At 64.3% G+C, this 20465-nt stretch overlaps 6 protein-coding genes across 6 annotated transcripts; 2 read left to right on the top strand and 4 right to left on the bottom strand.

Annotated features, from left to right (window-relative positions):
• Positions 1 to 2: 2 nt before the first annotated feature.
• On the bottom strand, positions 3 to 2824 carry CHLRE_12g501703v5 (uncharacterized protein). Its single transcript, XM_043068096.1, has 2 exons — positions 1282 to 2824; positions 3 to 1160 (listed from the first exon to the last, which is right to left on the bottom strand). The coding sequence occupies exons 1-2, from the start codon at positions 2626 to 2628 to the stop codon at positions 195 to 197; spliced, it is 2313 nt and encodes a 770-aa protein (XP_042918272.1). The 5' UTR covers positions 2629 to 2824; the 3' UTR covers positions 3 to 194.
• A 48-nt stretch (positions 2825 to 2872) lies between these two features.
• Positions 2873 to 6124, bottom strand: CHLRE_12g501702v5 (uncharacterized protein). Its single transcript, XM_043068095.1, has 3 exons — positions 4583 to 6124; positions 3876 to 4280; positions 2873 to 3755 (listed from the first exon to the last, which is right to left on the bottom strand). Exons 1-3 carry the CDS (start codon positions 5693 to 5695, stop codon positions 3213 to 3215), a joined length of 2061 nt encoding a protein of 686 aa, XP_042918271.1. The 5' UTR covers positions 5696 to 6124; the 3' UTR covers positions 2873 to 3212.
• Positions 6125 to 6349: 225 nt separating this feature from the next.
• On the bottom strand, positions 6350 to 8684 carry CHLRE_12g501700v5 (uncharacterized protein). The gene is made up of 3 exons (XM_043068094.1): positions 7891 to 8684; positions 7662 to 7772; positions 6350 to 7547 (listed from the first exon to the last, which is right to left on the bottom strand). Exon 3 carries the CDS (start codon positions 7362 to 7364, stop codon positions 6978 to 6980), a length of 387 nt encoding a protein of 128 aa, XP_042918270.1. The 5' UTR covers positions 7365 to 7547; positions 7662 to 7772; positions 7891 to 8684; the 3' UTR covers positions 6350 to 6977.
• Positions 8685 to 8824: 140 nt separating this feature from the next.
• On the top strand, positions 8825 to 12200 carry CHLRE_12g501752v5 (uncharacterized protein). The gene is made up of 7 exons (XM_043068099.1): positions 8825 to 9276; positions 9718 to 9762; positions 9899 to 10276; positions 10434 to 10460; positions 10576 to 10602; positions 10981 to 11025; positions 11162 to 12200. Exons 1-7 carry the CDS (start codon positions 9240 to 9242, stop codon positions 11437 to 11439), a joined length of 837 nt encoding a protein of 278 aa, XP_042918269.1. The 5' UTR covers positions 8825 to 9239; the 3' UTR covers positions 11440 to 12200.
• A 1302-nt stretch (positions 12201 to 13502) lies between these two features.
• On the bottom strand, positions 13503 to 18194 carry CHLRE_12g501750v5 (uncharacterized protein). The gene is made up of 6 exons (XM_043068098.1): positions 18030 to 18194; positions 17847 to 17923; positions 17506 to 17592; positions 15913 to 17371; positions 15087 to 15773; positions 13503 to 14940 (listed from the first exon to the last, which is right to left on the bottom strand). The coding sequence occupies exons 3-6, from the start codon at positions 17523 to 17525 to the stop codon at positions 14716 to 14718; spliced, it is 2391 nt and encodes a 796-aa protein (XP_042918268.1). The 5' UTR covers positions 17526 to 17592; positions 17847 to 17923; positions 18030 to 18194; the 3' UTR covers positions 13503 to 14715.
• A 140-nt stretch (positions 18195 to 18334) lies between these two features.
• Positions 18335 to 19949, top strand: CHLRE_12g501800v5 (uncharacterized protein). The gene is made up of 4 exons (XM_001690734.2): positions 18335 to 18529; positions 18643 to 18712; positions 19131 to 19228; positions 19425 to 19949. The coding sequence occupies exons 1-4, from the start codon at positions 18443 to 18445 to the stop codon at positions 19560 to 19562; spliced, it is 393 nt and encodes a 130-aa protein (XP_001690786.1). The 5' UTR covers positions 18335 to 18442; the 3' UTR covers positions 19563 to 19949.
• Positions 19950 to 20465: the final 516 nt, after the last annotated feature.

Below are 20465 nucleotides of genomic sequence, written 5' to 3'. Positions count from 1 at the left end.
CTCACGATGTCTGAGTGGAGCCAGAGGCGCACCGTGCCAGCTGCGGCGCACGCTCGGCGCATCGCAAATAAGTTGCAGGCCGGGCGCGCGCCTGCCCATGGCCTGCGTTGTCATTCCTTCGCCTGTTCGCCGCTTGCCCGCACAACCGGCAGACTGGCGCTATCACGATCCAGGACGCTCAGGACAGAGCACCATCATGCCACTTGAAGGTCCCAGGCCAACACACTTGTAGCCCGCGTATCGTACACTTCCTCAAGCCCCGTGGGCGCCGACACACGACCTGCCGCCGACGCCAGCCCCACCGCATCGCCCGCGCCCACCCCCAGGTTCTCCGGCAGACTGCTGATCAGCTCCTCTACTCGGTCCAGTGTGCTCGGTGGGGCGGCCTTGCCCCGCGCCGCGCCGTCACCCCGCAGAGCACGGCTGCGGCCCTCAATGCCCTCTGCTCCTGCTCTGGCGGCCGCCACTACCGCAGCCGTCTCGATGAATGCCACGCCGCCGCCCATGCCCATGCCCATACCGGCGGCACCTCCACCGTTGCAGCCGATACCAGGACCGCCGCTTGCGCCAGTTCTGCCAGCGCCGCCATCGCCGCCGCCGCCATTGCTGCTGCTGTGGCCAGCCGGGCAGCTTGTGGTTACGGCAGAGGTGCTGCGGTTGCGGCCGCGGCTGTCGCTGGAGCCTACAAGGCCCCGCAGCCGCTCCTTGGTCCGGGCAAATAGGCGGCCCAGCGCCCATTGCTCCAGGCGTTTGGGCATGAGACCCCGCTCCGCAAGCCACTGAAGCTTGCGCTGCTGCTCCTCCTGCTGCTGCCACCCCGGTAGCCCGCCGCCTTGCTGCTGCTGCTGAGGCTGAGGCTGTAACAGCTTTGCATGTGTCGCACCAGCTCCCTTTTCTGATGGACCCTTTCGCATGGACGCCGTAACCTCTCCATACAACGCCGTACGGTCCACCGGACAGCCGTACTCACCAACCAGAAGCGATACGTACGAGCAAAAGCCAGTGTACGGCAGGCCAGCGATGCCGGACAGGGCAGCCGGCCCCAGCGCCACGCGCCGCCGTGCAAGCCGCGCCGCGAGATCCAGGCATCGCTCGGAGGCGGCGGCGGAGGCAGCGCCGTCAATGAGCGGCCGGACCGCAGCCACGTAGCTCCATCCGGGCTGTGGGGCAAACAAAAGGCGCGGCTCAGGATAGCAAGCACGTTACAGTGCGATAGTTTTGGCCACAAAGCAGATGTGCTAGGCGTGACCATGTGCCCTCTCAGCACTGCCCAAACCTCACCGGCCCCGTCGGGCAGCCGCAGTCGAGCAGCCAGCACACCAGCTCGACCGCCACCTTGCCACGCGCCGCCAAGTCCACTGCCGCCAGAAAGGTGCGGCCGGCGGCGTGGAAGGATCCAAAACCCGCCGCATGCAGCCGCCCCAGAGCCCGCCGCAGCTCCTCCACACCGCCGGGGCCCTCCATGTCGCCTCCATCCTCGTCGCCCGCCGCGGCGCGCTGCCGCAGGCCGAGGGCCGCCGCCAGGAACGGCGCGTCCGAGGATCGCCAGAGCGCGTCCGCCCTTGCTAGCCACGCCAACACCTCGAATCGCATGAGAGCTTCACAGTCTGCCACTGCCGCTGGCGCCTCGTCACCACCTGCTGTCTCTCCCGCCACATCTCCCGCTGTTGCTGCTGGGACTGCCGCTGCCTGGCCGTCCGCATGCACGGCTGCCGCCGCCGCTGCCGTACCCGCCGCCTCCAGGCCCCCCTCCCGCACTGCATGGTAGGCGAGGTCTGCTGCCAGTGCCGCCGCACGCTCCTGCACCTGCTCCAGCGCCCCCAGCTGACGCAGTATGTCGGTGTCTCCATGCAGCGCCGCCGCCAGCAGCAGCTCCCTGGCTGCGGCGGCGGCGTAGGCGGGCGCCTGCCGCGCCGCCACCGCCAGCAGCACGGCACTGGGCACGTCGGCATAGCTCTCAATGGGGCTGAGCGGCGGGATCAGGCGGGCGGGCAGTGTCCTTGGCTGTGGGTTTGGCTGCGGGTGGTGGTGGTGGTGGTGGTGGTGGTGGTGGTAGGGGGCCTTGGGCTGGGGTGTGGAGGAGATGGCGGTGGCGGTGGTGGCGGCAAGGGGAGCGGCTGTGGGCGGCACGGCGCCCGGCTGTGGCGGCCGTGGGGGCACAGGCAGCTGTGCGCGCCATAGGGCGATGTCTGGCTGGAAACTGAGAGTGCTGCGGCAGGCAGCGCCGCAGCTGGGGGATGCGCGGGGGTTCACGCCTGGGGTTTCGCATGCGCAGGCGTCGCGTAGAGCGCAGCGCTGCCGCAGCGTCAGGTGGCCGCGCGCTGCGTCGCCTGGCGGGTGTGTGTGCAGCCACCAGGCGGCTGCATGGGGCGGCACCGGACCACCGTTGGAGCCGCTGCTGGATCTCTCGCCCCCGGTGGGCTGGTTGTGGGGCTGTCCACGCCGGGAGGTGCGCGACACGCTGACCAGGACGCGGGTGTTGGACTGGAAGTGCTCGCGAAAGGTCTTCGCGAGCAGACGTGCGGTGGCCGCGATGTCATTCGGCGGCAACCTTTGCAGTATGCCCAGCACTATGGGGACAGGCAAATAGGGAAGCGGCTGCGAAACGTCACTGCCTGCCGGAGTCATTTGCTCCGCTCTGGCGCCACCTGTCGTTGCCGTCGAGCTAGGCCATTTCTGGCCAAAGTTCGTATCTGGTATAATAAGTACAACTATCTCCTGCTTCAGCGCGTTTGAATTAAAGAGGACTGCCAGAAAGCAGAGTTGGTTTGGTCGCCAAAGGCAAAGCGCTAAGCAAGTTCCAGCACACGCAAATAACGCTTTGTCCTGACGATCCGTGTGACATGTACAACTTGATTTCAGATGCCGACGCATGGCCTCGGGTCTGTACATTCTCCACCCGCACGTCCGCATACCCCTCGCAAATCGCAAGTCTCCGTGCTTCCCACGCGTGCTTCCGCTTACCGGGCCATCCATCTCTCTTGCGTCCCTTAGCCTCCCTCGATACGCCCTAACCTCGCTCCCCCACTCGGTACCTTACGCAACTAGCTGGCCATGTTTAAACTGCCCATCAGTGGCGCTACTGCCACCTGCCGCAACCCTTGCCTTCAGGTGGACCGCCACGCCCCGCACGCCCAGCCTCGCCATAACTCATCCCGCCGCGCACCAGTTACCGCCACATAACAGTCCTTCGTCCCGCAGTTTACAGGGTTCTAGTCATTGCGCTCGTTGCCCCGCCGCGGCTGGCGCGCACCCGTGCGCACCAGCCGATCCGTCACCACCTTGCTCACCACCCCAAACTGCGCCGACGTACTGCCAGAGCCGCACTTGGCCGGCACACACTCCAGGGCCAACCACAGCGGCGGACCCCGCTCTGCGCCCCGCTCCCCCAGCACACAGGTAGGCCACAGCGCCCGCACGCCCAGCGGTCGCCAGCGCAGCAGCAGCGGCGGCGCCAGGCCTTGGCCGCGTAACCACTCGGCACGGCCGTCAGCAGCGGCGGTGGCATCCGCATCAAGGGCCTCGCCGTACAGCGCCGTACGGTCCACCGGACAGCCGTACTCACCTACCAGAAGCGATACGTACGAGCAAAAGCCAGTGTACGGCAGGCCAGCGATGCCGGACAGGGCAGCCGGCCCCAGCGCCACGCGCCGCCGTGCAAGCCGCGCCGCGAGACCCAGGCATCGCTCGGAGGCGGCGGCGGAGGCAGCGCCGTCGATGAGCGGCCGGACCGCAGCCACGTAGCTCCATCCGGGCTGTGGGGCAAGCAAAAGGTGCGGCTGAAGATAGAAACCACATTCAAGTGCGGTAGTTATGGCCACAAAGCAGATGTGCCAGGCGTGACCATGTGCCCTCTCAGCACTGCCCAACCTCACCGGCCCCGTCGGGCAGCCGCAGTCGAGCAGCCAGCACACCAGCTCGACCGCCACCTTGCCACGCGCCGCCAAGTCCACTGCCGCCAGAAAGGTGCGGCCGGCGGCATGGAAGGATCCAAAACCCGCCGCATGCAGCCGCCCCAGAGCCCGCCGCAGCTCCTCCGCAGCGCCGGGGCCCTCCACCTCGCCTCCATCCTCATCGCCCGCCGCGGCGCGCTGCCGCAGGCTGAGGGCCGCCGCCAGGAACGGCGCGTCCGAGGATCGCCAGGTGGCCAGCGGGCCCTCCGGCTCCCGCACTGCCCATGCCAGCAGCTCCATGGGTGCGTAGCCGCGCACCGCCCACCAGGCGCAGTCCGCCGCGAGCTGGTGCCGCACCCCGTCCACGCCCGGCACCTGGGCCAGCAGCTGTGCAGGCGTACGTGTGTCAAAGAAGCACAAGCGGAAGGGCGTGTGCGTGCGCGTGCGTGTGTGTATGTGTGTGTGAATTTGTGTGTGGACAGATACGGTACTTAGTACGGTGCGCGTGGCGATGTGAGGTGTCTGGGCGCACAGGGCTTCAATGCGTGCTGCACACGTACCTACGCACCAATCCTCGCGGTGTCACAGGCTCCCCACTACCCGCGCCTGCTCTTGCCTTCCCACGAACGCCCGCGCCTCGAACCCCACCCCCCTAATATAACGCAAGCAACATCTCCCACCTCACCCACCGTCAGCATGTCCGTGTCGCCGTGCAGCACGGCCGCTAGCATCAGCTCCCGCAGGGCGCTCAGGCGGTACGTAGAGCCGACCGCGCCGCCGCCATCACCCGCCCCCGCGCCGCCGTGTTGGTGCCCGCCGTGCGGCGGCGGCGGCGGCGGCACCGCAGCCAACATGCGCGCGGTGGTGTAGCCCCAGTAATGTGACACCGGCGAGAGTGCGGCGTCGGCGTCTTCGTCCTCATCGGCGCTGCCTTCGGCGGCCTTGCCGTCATCGGCGTCACCGGGCGGCCGGCGGCTGCCCGGGCGGAGGCGCCAGAAGAGGGCCCCCTGCAATGTGAGAGCGACAAGCGCGGGCGGCGCATCTGGGCTTGCGGTGCTGTGTCCACGATTCGTGCAGGCGGCCGTGCCGCCTTTGGCGTCTTCAAGGTCTTTGGCGAGAGGGTGGTGCCTGCCTGGCGCCACCGTGGCGGCGGCAGCGGCCGCAGCACTGGCGCGGTGGCGGGCCAGGACTGCGTCCCTCAAAGCGCACCGCTGTTCCAGAGTCATGTGTGCGCGCGCGGACGGCGGCGTGTGAGTCAGGAACCACTCAACCGCGTGCGGCGGCACGCCGCCCCACAAGTCCAGGCTGCTATTGCGGTTGCTGCCGCTGCTGTCGCCGCTGCTGCCCTCGTCGCCAGTGTAGGCGTCGCTGCCACCCCCACGGGCGCCTTCCTGCTCCACGTCTACTACCCTCGCGCCTGACCCCGTAGTCCTCCCGTTGCTACTGCTGCTGGCGGTTGTGTTTGTCTCGGAAGCATGCTTAACTCGCAAGCAGTGCCGTTGTGCCTGCTGTCGTGCTGCCCGCAGGCCAGCGGTGTCGAGGTGCACGGTCAGCTTGCTGCGGAAGTGTGCGCGCAGGGCCCTGCAGAGCAGTCGGCACGTGGTGGCCTGGACATTGCCAGGTAGCCGCTCCAGCAGCGGAAGCAGGACATCGTCGGGGATGACTTGGTGGCCGAACGAGTCGACGTGGGCCATCTGCCAGGGCTCCCGCGGCGCGCCGTTCGGTGGGCGCACAGGCGGGGACTGCGGTGGCCGAGGCAGCGAGACCTCCCCGTCCCGCTCCGGCTCCATCGACAAGGCCATTTGCTACTAAGCGCCCCTAATACACTACCGACGTGCTGCACTGAGCTAGGTTTAGGCGGGGCTGGCGTGTCCGTGCTCGCAGTCAACCACCGCCACACACGTGTCCAGGTCTTTCTCGCAGTTCTGAGCTTTACTTGAAGGCAATGCTTGTTATTCAAATTACATCGAACGGGGCGTGATAGCCGGGAACAGTTAAATGTCACCGTAACTCGTAAGTTTGCAGGTAAATGTCTCAGGCGAGTCGACACCTTCGAATCAATTTTTGGGCGGTCTTCTGCAGAGTTCTAGATTATATTGTACACTGGCGACAAGTAAATAGCCTCGTCATAGATGTGCGGAAGGGCACGGCCCGCCCAAGCCCGCCAGTTCCCGCCCTCCCCGCCCCTTCTCGAGAGCAAGCACTAGCAAGCACCGTCCACCAAGAATGACTAGCCCGTACGCATGCGAAATCTTGGGAAATTGCCTCATGCTTGTCTTGCCAGGGTGTTCCGGCGGCATAGCTGGCCACATCAGCAGCAGGACAGGCAGGGGTAGGTGAGGCAGCAGGCAAGGCAGCAGGAACAGCACACTTCACCTGGCGTGTGTTACTGCGTCCCCGTGGCCGGTCCCCGACCGCAAGCGTGCATTGGACCAGACCGCAGTCCGCAGAATATCATACGCTCACTGTTACAAACTTACAACAGGCACCGCGCTGTCACCCCCCCCCTCCCGCCTATTGCGCGGGGCACCTTGAAGGATGTGGGGCGCAGTAAGGCCGATCCCTCACCAGTCAAGAGCAAACCTAGCCATTGAGCCCTCCATCGCTCACCCTGCTGCTGTGCTCGGTACTTGGCCTCACGATGCAGCGGCACGGGCCCACGCCAGCGGCAACAGGGGCACATCAGCCCTGAGTCAGCACACAACTTCACCTGTTCACTAGCCTTGGCGCTGCTCAGGCATGCATGCAGGCGATCAAACCAACACCTGCTTAGATTCGAGTCTCCTAACGACCGGGGGTTTCCAGCAACTATATACCGGTACGGAAAGCCTTGCTTGCACGAGGCAGCAAGGTACGGTATGGGGCCCTTAGTCCCTTACCGGTACCAGACCCAGACCAGTCGGGGCCACAATAGGTGCAGACGCTACGCCCCCAATGGCAGAGGCGCAACCCTCTGCCAGTTGCAGTCCACAGCCGAAACAAATGCCCGGATCCATGCAAACTTATTGTCCTCAGTGGCCGAGAGGCTGCAGCCTCTTTCCAAACGCTGCCCTATCTCGCGCACCCCAACACCGCCGTCACCGTTCACTTGGTCTTCCGCCACTCCCGTTTATAGCACCGATTGCACAGGCCCCGGCCGACGGTCTTGGTGGCGCCGCACTTGGCACAGCCGCCACCCTGGCGTGGAGTGTGGGCAGCGACCACGGGCTTTCCACGCTTCTTCCACGCCGCCGCTGTGCGCGCCGAGCAGCCCTCAGGGCCCAGGGTCTCCGCCGCCGCCGCTGTGCGCGCCGAGCGGCCCTCAGGGCCCAGCTCCTTGGCCATGCCGGCGCCAAAGCCGACGCCGCCGTACCGGGTCTCCGCCGCCTTGACTGAGCGCGCCGAGCGGCCCTCAGGGCCCAGCCGCTCGTTCATGAGGTCGTAACCGCTGGTCGCCACGGGCATGACGAGCGCCTTCTCTTCCATCTCCATGTCGACCTCGTACCGTGAGATCACCCTCAGCCCCACGCCCTGCTAGCGCCGTTCAGGCTCTCAGCCCGGCCCCGCCGCCGCCGGCGGCCATGGCGGCCGCCGCAGCTTGGTCGGCCGCTCGAAGCCCATCAGCTTCAGCAGGAGGAGCACACGGATCACGTTGGCGGCGGAGACGTCGCGGTTCTGGGGATGGGAACGGGGAGGAAGAAGAGAGCGCACATGAGCTGTCCCAACCGTCAACCTGTCAATCAATCCGTCCCCAGTGCCCAGCCGTCCCCGCACATGCACGGTCCTCACCCAGGTCGTCAAGCAGTCGTTGCAGACTTTGACCGACCAGGGCCGCTGCCCCTCCTTCAGCCCCCCAAGCCGCTTGATGGCCATCTCCTGACACCCGCAGTTGTAGCAGGTCTGCATGGTCGGGAGGGTGGGAGGGAGGGGGGCCACACAAGGGCTTCCGCTAAAGCCAGGCATAAACCCAGCGGCCCACCCACCCACCGGCAATTGCAATCCCACTCAACCCACCCACCTTGGAGGTCTCGTATTCATCGATGATGAACACATGCTTGGCGTAGCGCTCACGGAGCAGCTTGATGAGCCGCCCCGTCGGCGCGCGCCCGCCCCTGACGGAGATGGGGGAGCCGCCCTTCCCTCTCTGGAAGGCCCACGAACCCCACCCCACCACCACCTCCTCCTTGGCCCTGCCGCCCGTGAGCTGCTTGGCGACGCGGTGGAGCGCGCGGTCGCGCTGGATGAACGCAGCCCAGCGCTTTTCGGACTACCAGGAAAAACTAGCACAAGGTAGGTTCTAGGACAGCTACCAACTAACTCGTGTACGGCACCCCCAACACCCCTCAGCCGTACAGGAGTTTGCGTGGCAGTCGGCAGCCACGCGAGTGTGAGCAGGTAGTGCCATCCATGTCAAGTAAATCCCGTGGCCTTGTGATGGACGGGGCGGGTCGCCGTGCGCTTGGCCCGCTCCGCCCCTTCCACACACACACACCCCACTGTCTTTCAACGGAACCCCTCGCTAGCCCCAGTTCTCCCTCAACTTGCATCAACTCGCCCTGTGCCAGCATGAAACTCACGATTCGGTGGCGCGGCGCGGGACGGCCGAGTGGGGAGGGGCAAGCCGGAATACTGCGTAGCTATATCTGTAAGTGTTCCCAGAGCTCCCGCTCAGCGTTTGGTTGCAACCCATGTACATACTGGGCCACATAAACTCACACGCCCTACAATTACAAGTGCGGTTGATGGTGCCAAAGAGCACAGCACTGAGTCCACTGTGAGCGCAAAAATTTGTAGAAGTTCAGAGCCATTGGGAGCATCCTTATCTATTGTAGAGATGCACGTGTAGATGCACTTGATAGCTGCAATTTGCCATGCAAATGGGACCGAATGGGCAACGGCCGTGAACGTGGGACCGTGACGTTTCGACCACAGCAATAAAGTATTCTGAAATACTTATGGCACACCAACAAACAGTATGTGAAGGCCCGATTAGCTTTGCGATAGCGATGCACAGCGACGAGAGCCGCGCGACACTTCGGCAAGCCCTCAGGGCCTTTGGCCTCGCTGACGCGGAAGTTGAATGCTTTACCGACGCTGACATAGACTTCCTGTTATTTCACGGCTTCAAGACCCTTGAAAGCCTTGGCTGGGCTCGCCCACGCCTTCTTTATGAGGGCGGGGTGCGGCCGGTCCTTGTGGGCTATATCAAGCAAGCGATAGGTGCGCTGGCATTGTGAGCACTTACACAAGGGTATCGCGAAGCAGCGGCCTGTCCGAGGGAGCCTTCAAGGACGGTCAGGCGCTGTAGCTTCCACGCGCTCTGGGCCCGCCGTTCTGACATATGCCGCACGCACGGTCCTTACATGCATGAATGCAGAGCGCGCAGCGGCGGCGGCAGAATCAGGTGCGTGCTGACGCAGTAGTAGCAGTGTTACAGAGGGGCAACCCGAGTGTGCAAAAGCACACAAGAGCCATCCGAGGCTGCTGTCGGACACCCTCCTGCGGCCTTAGTTCGTAGTGGCCCCGCGCGGTGCCATATGCGTGCGTGCACGTGCGGGCGCGAAAACCTCCGCTATAGAAATGACTCGAAAGCACCTGTAAGCAGAGTGACCGTCAGGCGGCTAGAGGCAAGGGAGCACGAGACCTGTCCATGTGTGTCCAGATAAATAGTCGGCCGCGACCTTAGGACTGCTTCCTGCCTGCCTTTGCTGCCGATGCTGACGCCGCATGGACTGTGCCGTGCACCCCTGCCGTGCGCCTGCCTGCCTGCCTGCCTGCCTGCCTGCCTGCCTGCCTGCCTGCCTGCCTGCCTGCCTGCCTGCCTGCCTGCCTGCCTGTGCTTCAGGGCCAGCAGCGCCTGCTCCCTCGGACACTGGTGCCCGGGACCAGCGTGAGTGACTACACGATGCTTGAAATACGTGTGCATCACCCACATGAGAAAGAAGAAACATAGACTGCCCGCCTTGTTTTGACATATATACCTTGTTTGCTTCTATTCATGTGTGCATGGCTAGTGCTGCCGACAGGCGGCGCTGCTGTGACGGGCGCGTCAGAATTCTGGTGGAGCGCCTGGCTACCCTCCGCGTCGGTACGGGGCGCGCAACCGCCGGAGCATCAGCCTCAGCAGCCGGCGTCTTCTTCATCAGCAGTGGGCCCGGTCGCACAGACGACGGCGGCGTTTGCGATAGCGATGCACAGCGAGGAGAGCCGCGCGACACTTCGGCACGCCCTCAGGGCCTTTGGCCTCGCTGACGCGGAAGTTGAATGCTTTACCGACGCTGACATAGACTTCCTGTTATTTCACGGCTTCAGGAACCTTGAAACCCTTGGCTGGGCTCGCCCACGCCTTCTTTATGAGGGCGGGGTGCGGCCGGTCCTTGTGGGCTATATCAGGCAAGCGATAGGTGCGCTGGCATTGTGAGCACTTACACAAGGGTGTCGCGAAGCAGCGGCCTGTCCGAGGGAGTCTTCAAGGACGGTCAGGCGCTGTAGCTTCCACGCGCTCTGGGCCCGCCGTTCTGACATATGCCGCACGCACGGTCCTTACATGCATGAATGCAGAGCGCGCAGCGGCGGCGGCAGAATCAGGTGCGTGCTGACGCAATAGTAGCAGTGTTACAGGTCAGGCGCTGTAGCTTCCCGCGCTCTGGGCCCGCCGTTCTGACATGTGCCGCACGCACGGTCCTTACATGCATGAATGCAGAGCGCGCAGCAGCGGCGGCAGAATCAGGTGCGTGCTGACGCAGTAGTAGCAGTGTTACAGAGGGGCAACCCGGTTGTGCAAAAGCACACAAGAGCCATCAGAGGCTGCTGTGGCACTGCCGCCTTAGTCCGTGGTGGCCCCGCGCGGTGCCATATGCGTGCGTGCACGTGCGGGCGCGAAAACCTCCGCTATAGAAATGACTCGAAAGCACCTGTAAGCAGAGTGACCGTCAGGCGGCTAGAGGCAAGGGAGCACGAGACCTGTCCATGTGTGTCCAGATAAATAGTCAGCCGCGCCCTTTGGACTGCTTCCTGCCCGCCTTTGCTGCCGATGCTGACGCCGCATGGACTGTGCCGTGCACCCCTGCCGTGCGCCTGCCTGCCTGCCTGCCTGCCTGTGCTTCAGGGCCAGCAGCGCCTGCTCCCTCGGACACTGGTGCCCGGGACCAGCGTGAGTGACTACACGATGCTTGAAATACGTGTGCATCACCCACATGAGAAAGAAGAAACATAGACTGCCCGCCTTGTTTTGACATATATACCTTGTTTGCTTCTATTCATGTGTGCATGGCTAGTGCTGCCGACAGGCGGCGCTGCTGTGACGGGCGCGTCAGAATTCTGGTGGAGCGCCTGGCTACCCTCCGCGTCGGTACGGGGCGCGCAGCCGCCGGAGCATCAGCCTCAGCAGCCGGCGTCTTCTTCATCAGCAGTGGGCCCGGTCGCACAGACGACGGCGGCCTCGCATGTTTCGCCCGCCGGGCACGTTCCTGACGTGGACTGCACAAACTTGTCACCGCAGCAGCAGCGGCTGTCAGCCACCTGCCGCCGGCGCCGCGCGCATTTAGCGGACCCTGGCCAGCAGTAGTACGAGGGTGTTCCTTCATGAGGGGGCAGGGGCGTCAGTTTGCGTGCCTTGGAGAATGTTGCCATCGTGTAGACGTACACTGACTTGCGCTTAATGCGCATAATGCGTGTGTGGCGTTCGCCATGCGCGCGGCACAGTGTGCCGCGCGCATGGCGAACGCCACACACGCATTATGGCACTGTGCCGCGCGCATGGCGAACGCCACACACGCATTATGGCACGAGGATCGGCTGGGTTGGGCGGCTATGGGGTTAATTGCCCAGCCTATAGCACGGCGCATCGTTGTCATCAATCGCGAATTTGGTAGCGGATCGTAAATTCGTAATGGCTGGCCAGCAGGGGCTGCTTGCATGCTGCAGCCAGCGCCCGACCATCCGCACGCGCGCGTCGTCTCATGCATAGTAGTCTTGTAACTGGCGCTCCCATTTGACATGTGTTCTTCCCCTGGGCGACAGGAGTGTGACAGGCGTGCATTTTGCGCGTGGAGTGACGGAGAACGTGTCTGGGGCAGGTTGGCGCGGAACGGTGTATTGCATGGGATGCCGGAGTACGGGAGAAGAGAGCAGAGAGATGCTAGGTCGCTTGAGATACTTGAGAGAGCGGCTAATGCGCATGCGCCGTCTCATTCCGATGCTGGACTCGGACTCAAGCTCGGACTGCTCTATATGGAACGTGTATGGGGTCCCACCATTTCCCATAGGATGCTGGACATGGGGCCCCTCCGCCCTCCCGCCCCAATGCCTAATGAGCCATATAAGCTGATAATGCCTGACAAGTGTTCCCCGGTCACGTGATGGAACATGGCAAGGGGCTGAGCCCCTTCACAGTCTGAGGCCGATCGCCCGGACATAGCCGGGGTCGGTTTCCACAGGCACATAGCCAAACCGGTGCCTAGCAATCGCGATGTCACAGCAGAGCCAACCGCAGCCAGACGCAGCACAGTTGTCAACAGCCGCACTACTTGTCATGCCGCTACGCATGCCCTGCCAGCCCCACCGCGGACCGCTACCTAGACACCAGCCGGCTCCTCAGCCTGCGCACTTGCGCCGCTTCTTGGGCGGCGCTGCGCTCTCCTCCTCCACGTGGCCTTTCCCGGCCCCTCCGCTACCAAGATGCGCGCACGCGCCCCCGCTGCTGCCGCCGCCGCCGCTGCCGCCGCCACCGCTGCCGCCGCCATCGCTGCCGCCGCCACCGCTGCCACCGCCGCCGCCAGTCTGCAGCGATGCAGGTCGCTTGTGCCCCAGCAGCATCTCCACCAGCGCGTGCCAGATGTTGATTGCGGAGTTGACGTCACGTCCCTGCACCGTCGGGAGGGTAGAGTGGGTGAGTCCCACTGAGCCCACGACTGGGCCGTCACCCAGCCGTCACCCACTCAGCCCCACTGAGCCCACGACTGCGCCCCACTGAGCCCCACTGAGCCGTCACCCACTGAGCCGTGTCATCCCCGTGTCATCCCCACTGAGCCCCACTGAGCCGTCACCCAGCCACCCAGCCGTCACCCAGCCAGCCGCCCCCCCTGCGAACCCGTGTGCGCCCAGAGGCAGCTGATGGAAACCGGGTCAGCCCCATGCGTCTCTCTGAGTTAACACGCAGCTCACACGCAGCTTCCCAAGCGGTGCGCGCACGACTATATATGCACTCCCACTCACGTGGTACGCCAACCGCCAGCCTCCGCCGTACTCCACCATACTCTGCCGCAGCATCCCACACGCGTGCGCGCTCAACTGCCCGCTCCCACTTGCGCGCCTGCCGACTAGCGCAAACTGCCCGTGTGCGCCACTACAGTCAGGTAGCTTCCGAGCCGGGCCGCCGTACAACCACCTGCTCATACTCACGCAGCTCCCGACTGCCATGCAAACTCCTGTACGGCTGAGGGGGTTGGGGGTGCCGTACACGAATTAGTTGGGGGTAAGTCGGAGCTGTCCTAGAACCTACATTCTACTATTTGTTTTACCAGAGGAGCTGGACTCTAGGAGCGCCGCCCGCGCCTCTTGAGACTTGAGAGGTCCGAAGAGGTTCGCGGCTTGGGAGCTGCAGGTCACAAGAGACAGGCACATATGAGGCGTTGAGGAGCTCAGACTCTTCCATCATCAGGGGCTGGCTTTCGGAAGCTGTCACCAGTCCTAACACCATCACCATGATTCGGCTCTGGCCAAAGTGCGAAGTCAAAGTGGACCCTATCCAGGGAGGCAGGGAAGCCGCAGCACTTCTGCAGTGTGTAACTCGCTGCCTTTTCTTGCCATTACACACGCGTGTGGGACTTTGCCACGTTTGCGCCCACACATACAATCACCGACTTCAGGCCATTCACGCAATACGCATGCACTCAGCCAATTCAACAGGGAGCAGCCAGAAGCAATCAGTATGCAACACAGACAAGAAAGAAGACAACGCAGTAAAGACCCACGGCGCCCGGCATTGGACCAAGCTGCCAGCAGCCACGCCACCAGCAGTCACGGCCAGGATCACACGATACCAAAGCCAGGTGGCCAGAAAGGCAGGCACGAATCAGCCAATCGACGCACCAAAGAAGCTTGTGTGCGTGCTTGGAGCGCTTCTTTGTTCACAAGGATGCCTCAGGCATGCTGAGGATAACAACCCACCTTCAGTACGTATGCAGCCATGAAGTCAGGCATTCAACAGGACAGGAACCTACATATGAGGAACGTTTGAAGGCCCCACCTCAGACCCGGGCCATCACAAGAAGCCGCAACCGTCGGATCAACCGCCGCAATCTTGGGATCGCGGAATCAATCGTACCGATGACATGAATAGCCTCGTCCCCCGAGGAAAAGCTTCAGTGACGGTGAAACCCCACGAACTGGACCGGACATCAGCAGCACAGACAATGGACAACATGGCTCTCAGTGAGTTACGATGACGCACCAAGGAGGCGCCGGCAAACGGTTAGTCATACCCAATACAACGGGCGCAGTCCGCGCACTCTTCCCTACCAGTTAACAATGTCAAGTTGCCATTGCATAATTCCACTAACAATGCACAATCCACACGGCCAGCCGTACTCCCATCCATAGCAGCAGCTCAGAGTGCGCGAGAGGCTAACCGGACATGGTCTACTGCGTGCGTCATGAATAAGCAACGGCCGGACCCATACGGCCTATGGGCGGATTGTACTCCCGGAAATGAACCTCAACCGAACTAGTCACATTTTTCAGTCCTATGTTTCTCTAGTAATAGCTTCCCATCATCTCATAAGCAGCTAAAGCATCACTCCAGCCTGTCCTGTCGCTCAGGCCAAACGGCCTTGCTCGGCTCTCACACGAACAGGCCACGCACGCGCTCCATAATGCTTGGGTGGGCCCCGGCATTGGGGCAGGGCGTGCCGGGGCCCTGCTCCGAAGAGCCGCCAGCCTTGCCGCCGCCGGTGATGTCGGCATCAGGGGCGCCGGAGGCGACATCAGCCGCCGGCTGCAGTGCCGAGCCTTCGGAGCGCTGTGCAATGGTACCCGAGGAGCTGGACCCCAGGAGCGCCGCCCGCGCCTGTTGAGAGGTCCGAACAAGGTGGTGGCTTGGGAGCTGCAGGTAGGTCGGAGCGCACGGCTAGCAAGCAGCAACCAAGACTAAATGTTGAAGGGACAAGCACACATGAGGCGTTAAGGAGCTCAGACGCTCAGGACGCAGCGCACCTGCAGAGAGCGGCGGGAGGAACCCGTGAGAGAGGCGGCGCCGCCGGGTAGCGTCTGCGGCGGTGGCGCGGTGGGCGGGTGCGGCACCATCACCGGAACCGTACGGCCGCCAGCGGGCGAGGGCGTGGAAGGCACCGCCGGCTGCTGCACGCGGGCTTGCGAGGCCGCCGCGTCCGCGCCTGCCGAGTCCAAAAGCACCTCGCTGATGGTGTCCATGACGCAGCTGCAGGCTGTAACGGCAGCCAGCGGCTGTAGCAGGCCCGCACGCGCAGTGCCGCTGATGCCAGCGAAGGGCACAGCGGGGCTGCTGCTGCGGCCGAGCAGCGGCGCGGCACCCTGCATGGCGGAGGCGCCGATATTCAGACTGGTGAAGCTGCGGCTGCTGGCGGCGCCGCCACGCCAGACGGCGGCCTCAATGCCTCCGGCAGCGCCCACCTCGGCGGTGACCGCCGCAGGCGTAATGCGGCTATTGAACACCGAGTCCGTCGTGGCGGCGCCGCCACCGCAGGTAGTCAGGGATGACGTCGCGGGGCCGCCGGGCAGGCCGCCAGGTGTGAGCGGGCGACTGCCCAGGTCGAGGCTAGCACTGCCGCGAGTTATGCGGCCGCCTAGGCCGGGGCTGAGCGGGCCGACGCCGGCGGTGTGGGGCAGGTCGATGCTGCGGCGGGAGGGAGACGGGAGGGTGGCCTGCAGGGGGCATGGGGGTGGGAGATGTGGGTTGAGCAACACAGCATGCAGCAGGCGCGGCAGCAAATGTAAAGGATTGGGATGGGTGGGCCACTTGGGTTGCAGGGCGACACGTGCACGGTGCATGGCTTGCTCCCACCTGCGCATGCAGCAACCTGCCGCCGGGCGACAGCTGGCGCGTCCTCCAGCTACCCTCAAAGTTAATGAGCGCGCCGGTGCCTGGCGTCACCGGCCGGCTGTCGCCGCTGCCACCAGTGGAGCTGGCGCCGCCGCCGCCGCTACCAAGCCCGCCCATCAGGCTGCTGAGGCCGGTGCCGCTGCTGGCGGCGGCAGTGATGCTGCGCAGGCGCCGCACCGGCGACAACGCCGCCGCCGCCGCCGCCCCATCGTCGCCGCCGTCGGTGAGGAAGGTCGTCGCGTCACCGCTGGCGCTGGTCAGGGCGCCGCTATTGCCCACCATAGCGTTGGCGCTGCTGCTGAGAGAATAATGCTGCGGCAGCGGCTGCTGCTGCTGCTGCTGCTGCTGCTGCTGCTGGATTACGGAGGATGTACCGTCGCCACCGCCGCCACCGCAGCGACCTTCGTTAAGGGCGCCGCCGCCGGCGTCCTCCACGATTGATGCCACGCTGATGCCCAGGCGGCTGGGGGCGCGGCCCAGCGCCATAGCACGCTGCAGACTGCCATTGGGGGCAGCAGCAGCAGCAGCCGGGACTCCCGGGCTCACTATGCCACCGGGCGAGGTCGGCGTCGACATGGCGCCGCCGGGGCCGCCGCTGTGGGCGGCGGCGGCGCCGCCGCTGGCGGGGGCCGACTCCAGCACCTCCTCAAAGAGTGCCTGCGGAATGTAAAGGTTAGGGCAGCTGCGCTGCAACTCGCGCGGGCCGGCGGCGGGGCCGCTGCTGATGGCAGCGGCGGCGCGGCGGCGAGCTGCCTGGCTGACAGCCGCCGCCTCAATCATCTTCAGCATGATGGCCGGATTGCGCGTGCCCGCGCCGACGCCGCCACCACTGCAGCTGCTGGCAGCGCTGCCGCTGCCAGCGTTGCCGCTGTCGCGTGGCGCCGTCTCGAGCGCCGCCCGTGGCGTTGGCGACAGCGGCGTGCCAGGTGGTCGCTGCCGCACCGCACTCATGGGCCGCGATGGCGTGCTGAGAGCCCCGCCGCTGGCCGCGCCGCTCACACACTTGGAACTGAAGCTGCCGCCGCTGGCGGCCAGAATGCCGCTGCCGTCGAGTTGGCCGGCGGTCCCCACCACGCGGTCATCAAACAGGCCAATGGCACCGCCGCCGCCAATGCTGGACACACCGCCGCCCGCGCGGGAGCCGCTGGGGCCACCCGCCAGCTGCCGCCAGCTTCTGCCGGAGACGGGTATGCCGCAGCGCTGGCCCTGTCTTGAGGCCGGCGCCTCCATGCGACTGGTGGTGAAGGACTTGGACAGGGCCGCCGACCGGGCCACCACCTCGAACCCGCCCACAGTGCTGTCGTCGGCATCGTCGGCGTCTGAGTCATGGCCGGAAGCGCCGTCCACGTCTTTGTCATCGTCCTCATCCTGGGCGTCATCCTCGGGCTCATCGATGAGGCCTTTCGAGCCTGCCTCTCGCCTGACGGTGTCGCCGGGGCGGTTGCGGTCGGGACGCGGTGTTAGCGTGGCAGTGAGGGTGCTGGGGATGATAGGAAGGGATAGGAAGGCGAGACATGTACGCACGCGCAGACGCACGCCGCCTAACCCGCCTACCTTCGAAAATCCTCGATCATCAGTCTTGAGGCGCTCTTGCAGGTCCGCAGCGCTCTCGAAAGGCCGGCGGAACTAGCATACGCTTTCCTGTTAGGTTGCACCAGAAAGGTCACACATCACATGCGCCGTTACGTGTGATCGAATGGTTTGGAGCAGATGCATGTACAAGTATTTGTAGCCAACAGCGTACGAGAAAGGCGCGGGGTTGAAGTCAGGCATTCCGACAATGGAATCCTTCTTATCGCAAATCCCGTTTCCATGGACCAGCACCGCCAATACCTATAGCAGTCGGTGTCACCCAGTTAAAGAGATACAGGGCGCCACGGTTAAGCCTGACGCACCTGTTCCGTGCCTCGTCGAGCGCCTTGCTGAATACCTCGCCAGGCTCGTCAGGGTCAACTGGCTTACCAGCAACGTCCTGTGATGTGCAGTTGTATGTGATTAGGCGGACACAAATCGCACCAGGTGTCTGGAAAAACCCGAGACCGCCGGCATGGCGGAGTCCGGGGGGCACTGGTCGTCACCTTGGCGAACATGTTGGTCATCAGCACACGTCCTCCGGGAGTGCTGGCTTCATCCGCGGCGTCGAGCGGAGCCCGGAATCTAATAAAGCTGCGCCATGGAGAAAGCTTCCAGGTGGTCAACTCGGTAATATCTTGGTCGTCTACGGCAGCAGCAGCCATCTTGGCTAATTGTGGAGTACCTGGAAACAGCCTCGGCTCGCAAACCTATGCCCCCTCCGCCCCTCCCGCCCCTCCCCATGCAGCTATTAACTCCCATGCAGTAAACTCAGGGCAAAACCCACACTGAATGCAGTAATGGTCTCGCACATCACATATTTTAATCTGTCGACTTTGAAACTTCGCGTTGAGCTGTCTGGGAGCAGTCAGATTGCATTTGTTTAGTCAATTGCGCTAGCTAAATCGCTCGTTGTACAATGCCGCAAGACAAGGCTCTGGCTGGCGCGTTGGGAGGTGACCCGCGGCGGCCAGACCAAGTTACGGCCTGGAAGCGCCCGGCTCCGGTGAGGAGGGTGTTGGTGGTTCCCCCAGCACGTGCGCGGGACACACCTCCCTAGGCCCTTCCTTCCGGAACGCTCGAATGTCACCCCTGGTCGGTATCGCCGCCTTTGAGCAGGATGAAGAGAAGCTTGAGCCGCTGGCCACGGCGGGCATGGTGCTGGGCCTCGTCGGCATGTTCCTCAAAAGTGAGAGCGCGGGCGCCTGGCGTGCTGCCGCCCGGGCTGCCCGACACGTGTAGGCTAGGGCGGAGAGGTTCTGGAGAGCGTGCGCTGGAGACTTACAGGCCCGTCCCGCAGCCTACAGGACTGGCGTTGGCACGGGTCGCGGGGCAGGGATAAGGGGTGTCGCTGCTCGGGGGAGGGGAGTGGGGAAGTGGGGGCGGCAAACACAGGGCAGGGCTGCAACCACAAAATCAGTACGGAGTGCCTGCACGCGCATGAGCCATGAATCTGATGCAGTTCGCCTGAAGTCTGTGAAAGGAAGTCTCCGGAGTCTCTGCACGCCGGCCGCCGGTACGGCCGCTTACGATTGGGTTCATGTGCGAAGCCGCCCGCGCCTACAACATTCGCCCGCCCGCCCGCCGTCACGCCTCCCCCCCCGCAGTGCGTATCTTCTCCTATCTGGCTCTGGCCTTCATCATCTCCGCCTTCATCCAGCGCTCGCCGGACACAGACCTCAAGCAGCTGTCCATGAGCTTCATGGTGCGCGGTGTGAGGGACGTGTGTCAGGACGGCGTTTGCGTGCCAAGATGGCCCGTGTGTATGTGTGTGTGTGGGGTGGGGCTGGGGGGGGGGGGCTGCGAGAGCTACGGAAGCGAAACCTGGCATCTCACCCAGCTCGGATGCAACACCCGTGTCCTCACACCCCTCGCCCTCTTCTTCCTCTCCTATCTCGTAGTTCTCTGTGTCGGGCATCGCGTTCGGCTACCTGCAGCCCCAGGGCGCAACGGCGGCGCGGGCGGCGGCGCGCGACGCGGCGCAGGCGCAGGCGGACGCCGCAATGGCTGCGGCGGCAGCCGGCGTCCCCGGCGCATAGGCGGCGAGCAGTGTGTCAGGTTGTGTGGTGCAGGGGATGGGCGGGCCTTTCCGGGGGCCGTGTTGTGACGGGTCGGGCTGAAGCCTGTACGTGTGGGGAGTTTATGTCCGTTTACAGGGCGTGCTGTGTAGAGCGCCGATGCATGTGGCGTTTGCTGAGGAGTGGGGAGTTTTAGGACTGTGTTACGAGGTGATGGTCCTTCCTACGTCCGGAGCTTTCTGTGACACGGACGATGCAGTCTTGGGCTTGTATGTAGCAGTCTAGCACAGCGCGCAGCAGGCAGGCAGGCAGCAAGCGATGCAGCTGTAGGTGATCTCGTGACGCACTGCAGGACGAGGGCGCGGGCAGGATGAGGGCACGACAGCGTCACTGTAACACGGCATGAGTGACGCTGCACTCGCTCAAGACGACTCTTAAGCAGCAGCACTTCGGGCGGCGATGGTCAGGGCGCGCTTCAGGCTTTTGTAGCAGGTGAGCCCATGGGTGGGCTTGGAAGGGGTCCGCACAGAAACTAAGCGACGGCCTGCCATGTAGCGATGGTGACCTTTCCATGCCCCCATGCCCTGAACGCAGAACGCCGGAGGCAAAGAGCTCGGCGTGGGGCCACTGCATGAGGCGTTGCGCATCAGGCGTGCGCCAGCCAGCAGACCTCGGGAGCCAGGAACCGGCCGAGCACTTGGACCCCGGGAGTGTCAGGTCAGGGCTCGGGACGGGCAAAGGGGCTACCAGGACGTGTGCTGGGCTGTACTGCAGGCTGCCAGCCAGAACCACGACGCCCGCTTCGTCTGGGAGGGCTCAGGCCGAAGGGCTGTTTCCTTTCCAGCAATTACGGTAATGCAAGGGCACACGGACCGGTTACGGCGCAAGGGCAACAGCTGCACTCGTCATCTCATCCGCCGGGCG

Source organism: Chlamydomonas reinhardtii, chromosome 12 (assembly GCF_000002595.2).
Source record: "Chlamydomonas reinhardtii strain CC-503 cw92 mt+ chromosome 12, whole genome shotgun sequence".
Classification (NCBI taxonomy): Eukaryota; Viridiplantae; Chlorophyta; class Chlorophyceae; order Chlamydomonadales; family Chlamydomonadaceae; genus Chlamydomonas; species Chlamydomonas reinhardtii.
Note: the sequence above shows the minus strand (reverse complement) of the source record. Positions and strands in the feature narration are given on the sequence as shown.

Excerpts from the sequence above, each read along its gene's own strand:
- CHLRE_12g501800v5 (XM_001690734.2), top strand. The coding sequence starts at position 18,443 with ATGCCGCAAGACAAGGCTCTGGCTGGCGCGTTGGGAGGTGACCCGCGG. Across the intron at positions 18,713-19,130 it reads CGTCGGCATGTTCCTCAAAA|TGCGTATCTTCTCCTATCTG; the intron begins GTGAGAGCGCGG and ends CCCCCCCCGCAG. Across the intron at positions 19,229-19,424 it reads AGCTGTCCATGAGCTTCATG|TTCTCTGTGTCGGGCATCGC; the intron begins GTGCGCGGTGTG and ends CCTATCTCGTAG.
- CHLRE_12g501702v5 (XM_043068095.1), bottom strand. The coding sequence starts at position 5,695 with ATGGCCTTGTCGATGGAGCCGGAGCGGGACGGGGAGGTCTCGCTGCCT. Across the intron at positions 4,281-4,582 it reads GCGACACGGACATGCTGACG|CTGCTGGCCCAGGTGCCGGG; the intron begins GTGGGTGAGGTG and ends ACGCCTGCACAG. Across the intron at positions 3,756-3,875 it reads GCGGCTGCCCGACGGGGCCG|CCCGGATGGAGCTACGTGGC; the intron begins GTGAGGTTGGGC and ends CTTGCCCCACAG.
- CHLRE_12g501703v5 (XM_043068096.1), bottom strand. The coding sequence starts at position 2,628 with ATGACTCCGGCAGGCAGTGACGTTTCGCAGCCGCTTCCCTATTTGCCT. Across the intron at positions 1,161-1,281 it reads GCGGCTGCCCGACGGGGCCG|CCCGGATGGAGCTACGTGGC; the intron begins GTGAGGTTTGGG and ends TTTGCCCCACAG.
- CHLRE_12g501750v5 (XM_043068098.1), bottom strand. The coding sequence starts at position 17,525 with ATGATCGAGGATTTTCGAAG. Across the intron at positions 17,372-17,505 it reads ATGATCGAGGATTTTCGAAG|GCGAGAGGCAGGCTCGAAAG; the intron begins GTAGGCGGGTTA and ends CGACACCGTCAG. Across the intron at positions 15,774-15,912 it reads GCAGGTTGCTGCATGCGCAG|GCCACCCTCCCGTCTCCCTC; the intron begins GTGGGAGCAAGC and ends TGCCCCCTGCAG.
- CHLRE_12g501700v5 (XM_043068094.1), bottom strand. The coding sequence starts at position 7,364 with ATGGAGATGGAAGAGAAGGCGCTCGTCATGCCCGTGGCGACCAGCGGT.
- CHLRE_12g501752v5 (XM_043068099.1), top strand. The coding sequence starts at position 9,240 with ATGAATGCAGAGCGCGCAGCGGCGGCGGCAGAATCAG. Across the intron at positions 9,763-9,898 it reads CACTGGTGCCCGGGACCAGC|GCGGCGCTGCTGTGACGGGC; the intron begins GTGAGTGACTAC and ends TGCTGCCGACAG. Across the intron at positions 10,277-10,433 it reads CTATATCAGGCAAGCGATAG|AGCGCGCAGCGGCGGCGGCA; the intron begins GTGCGCTGGCAT and ends GCATGAATGCAG.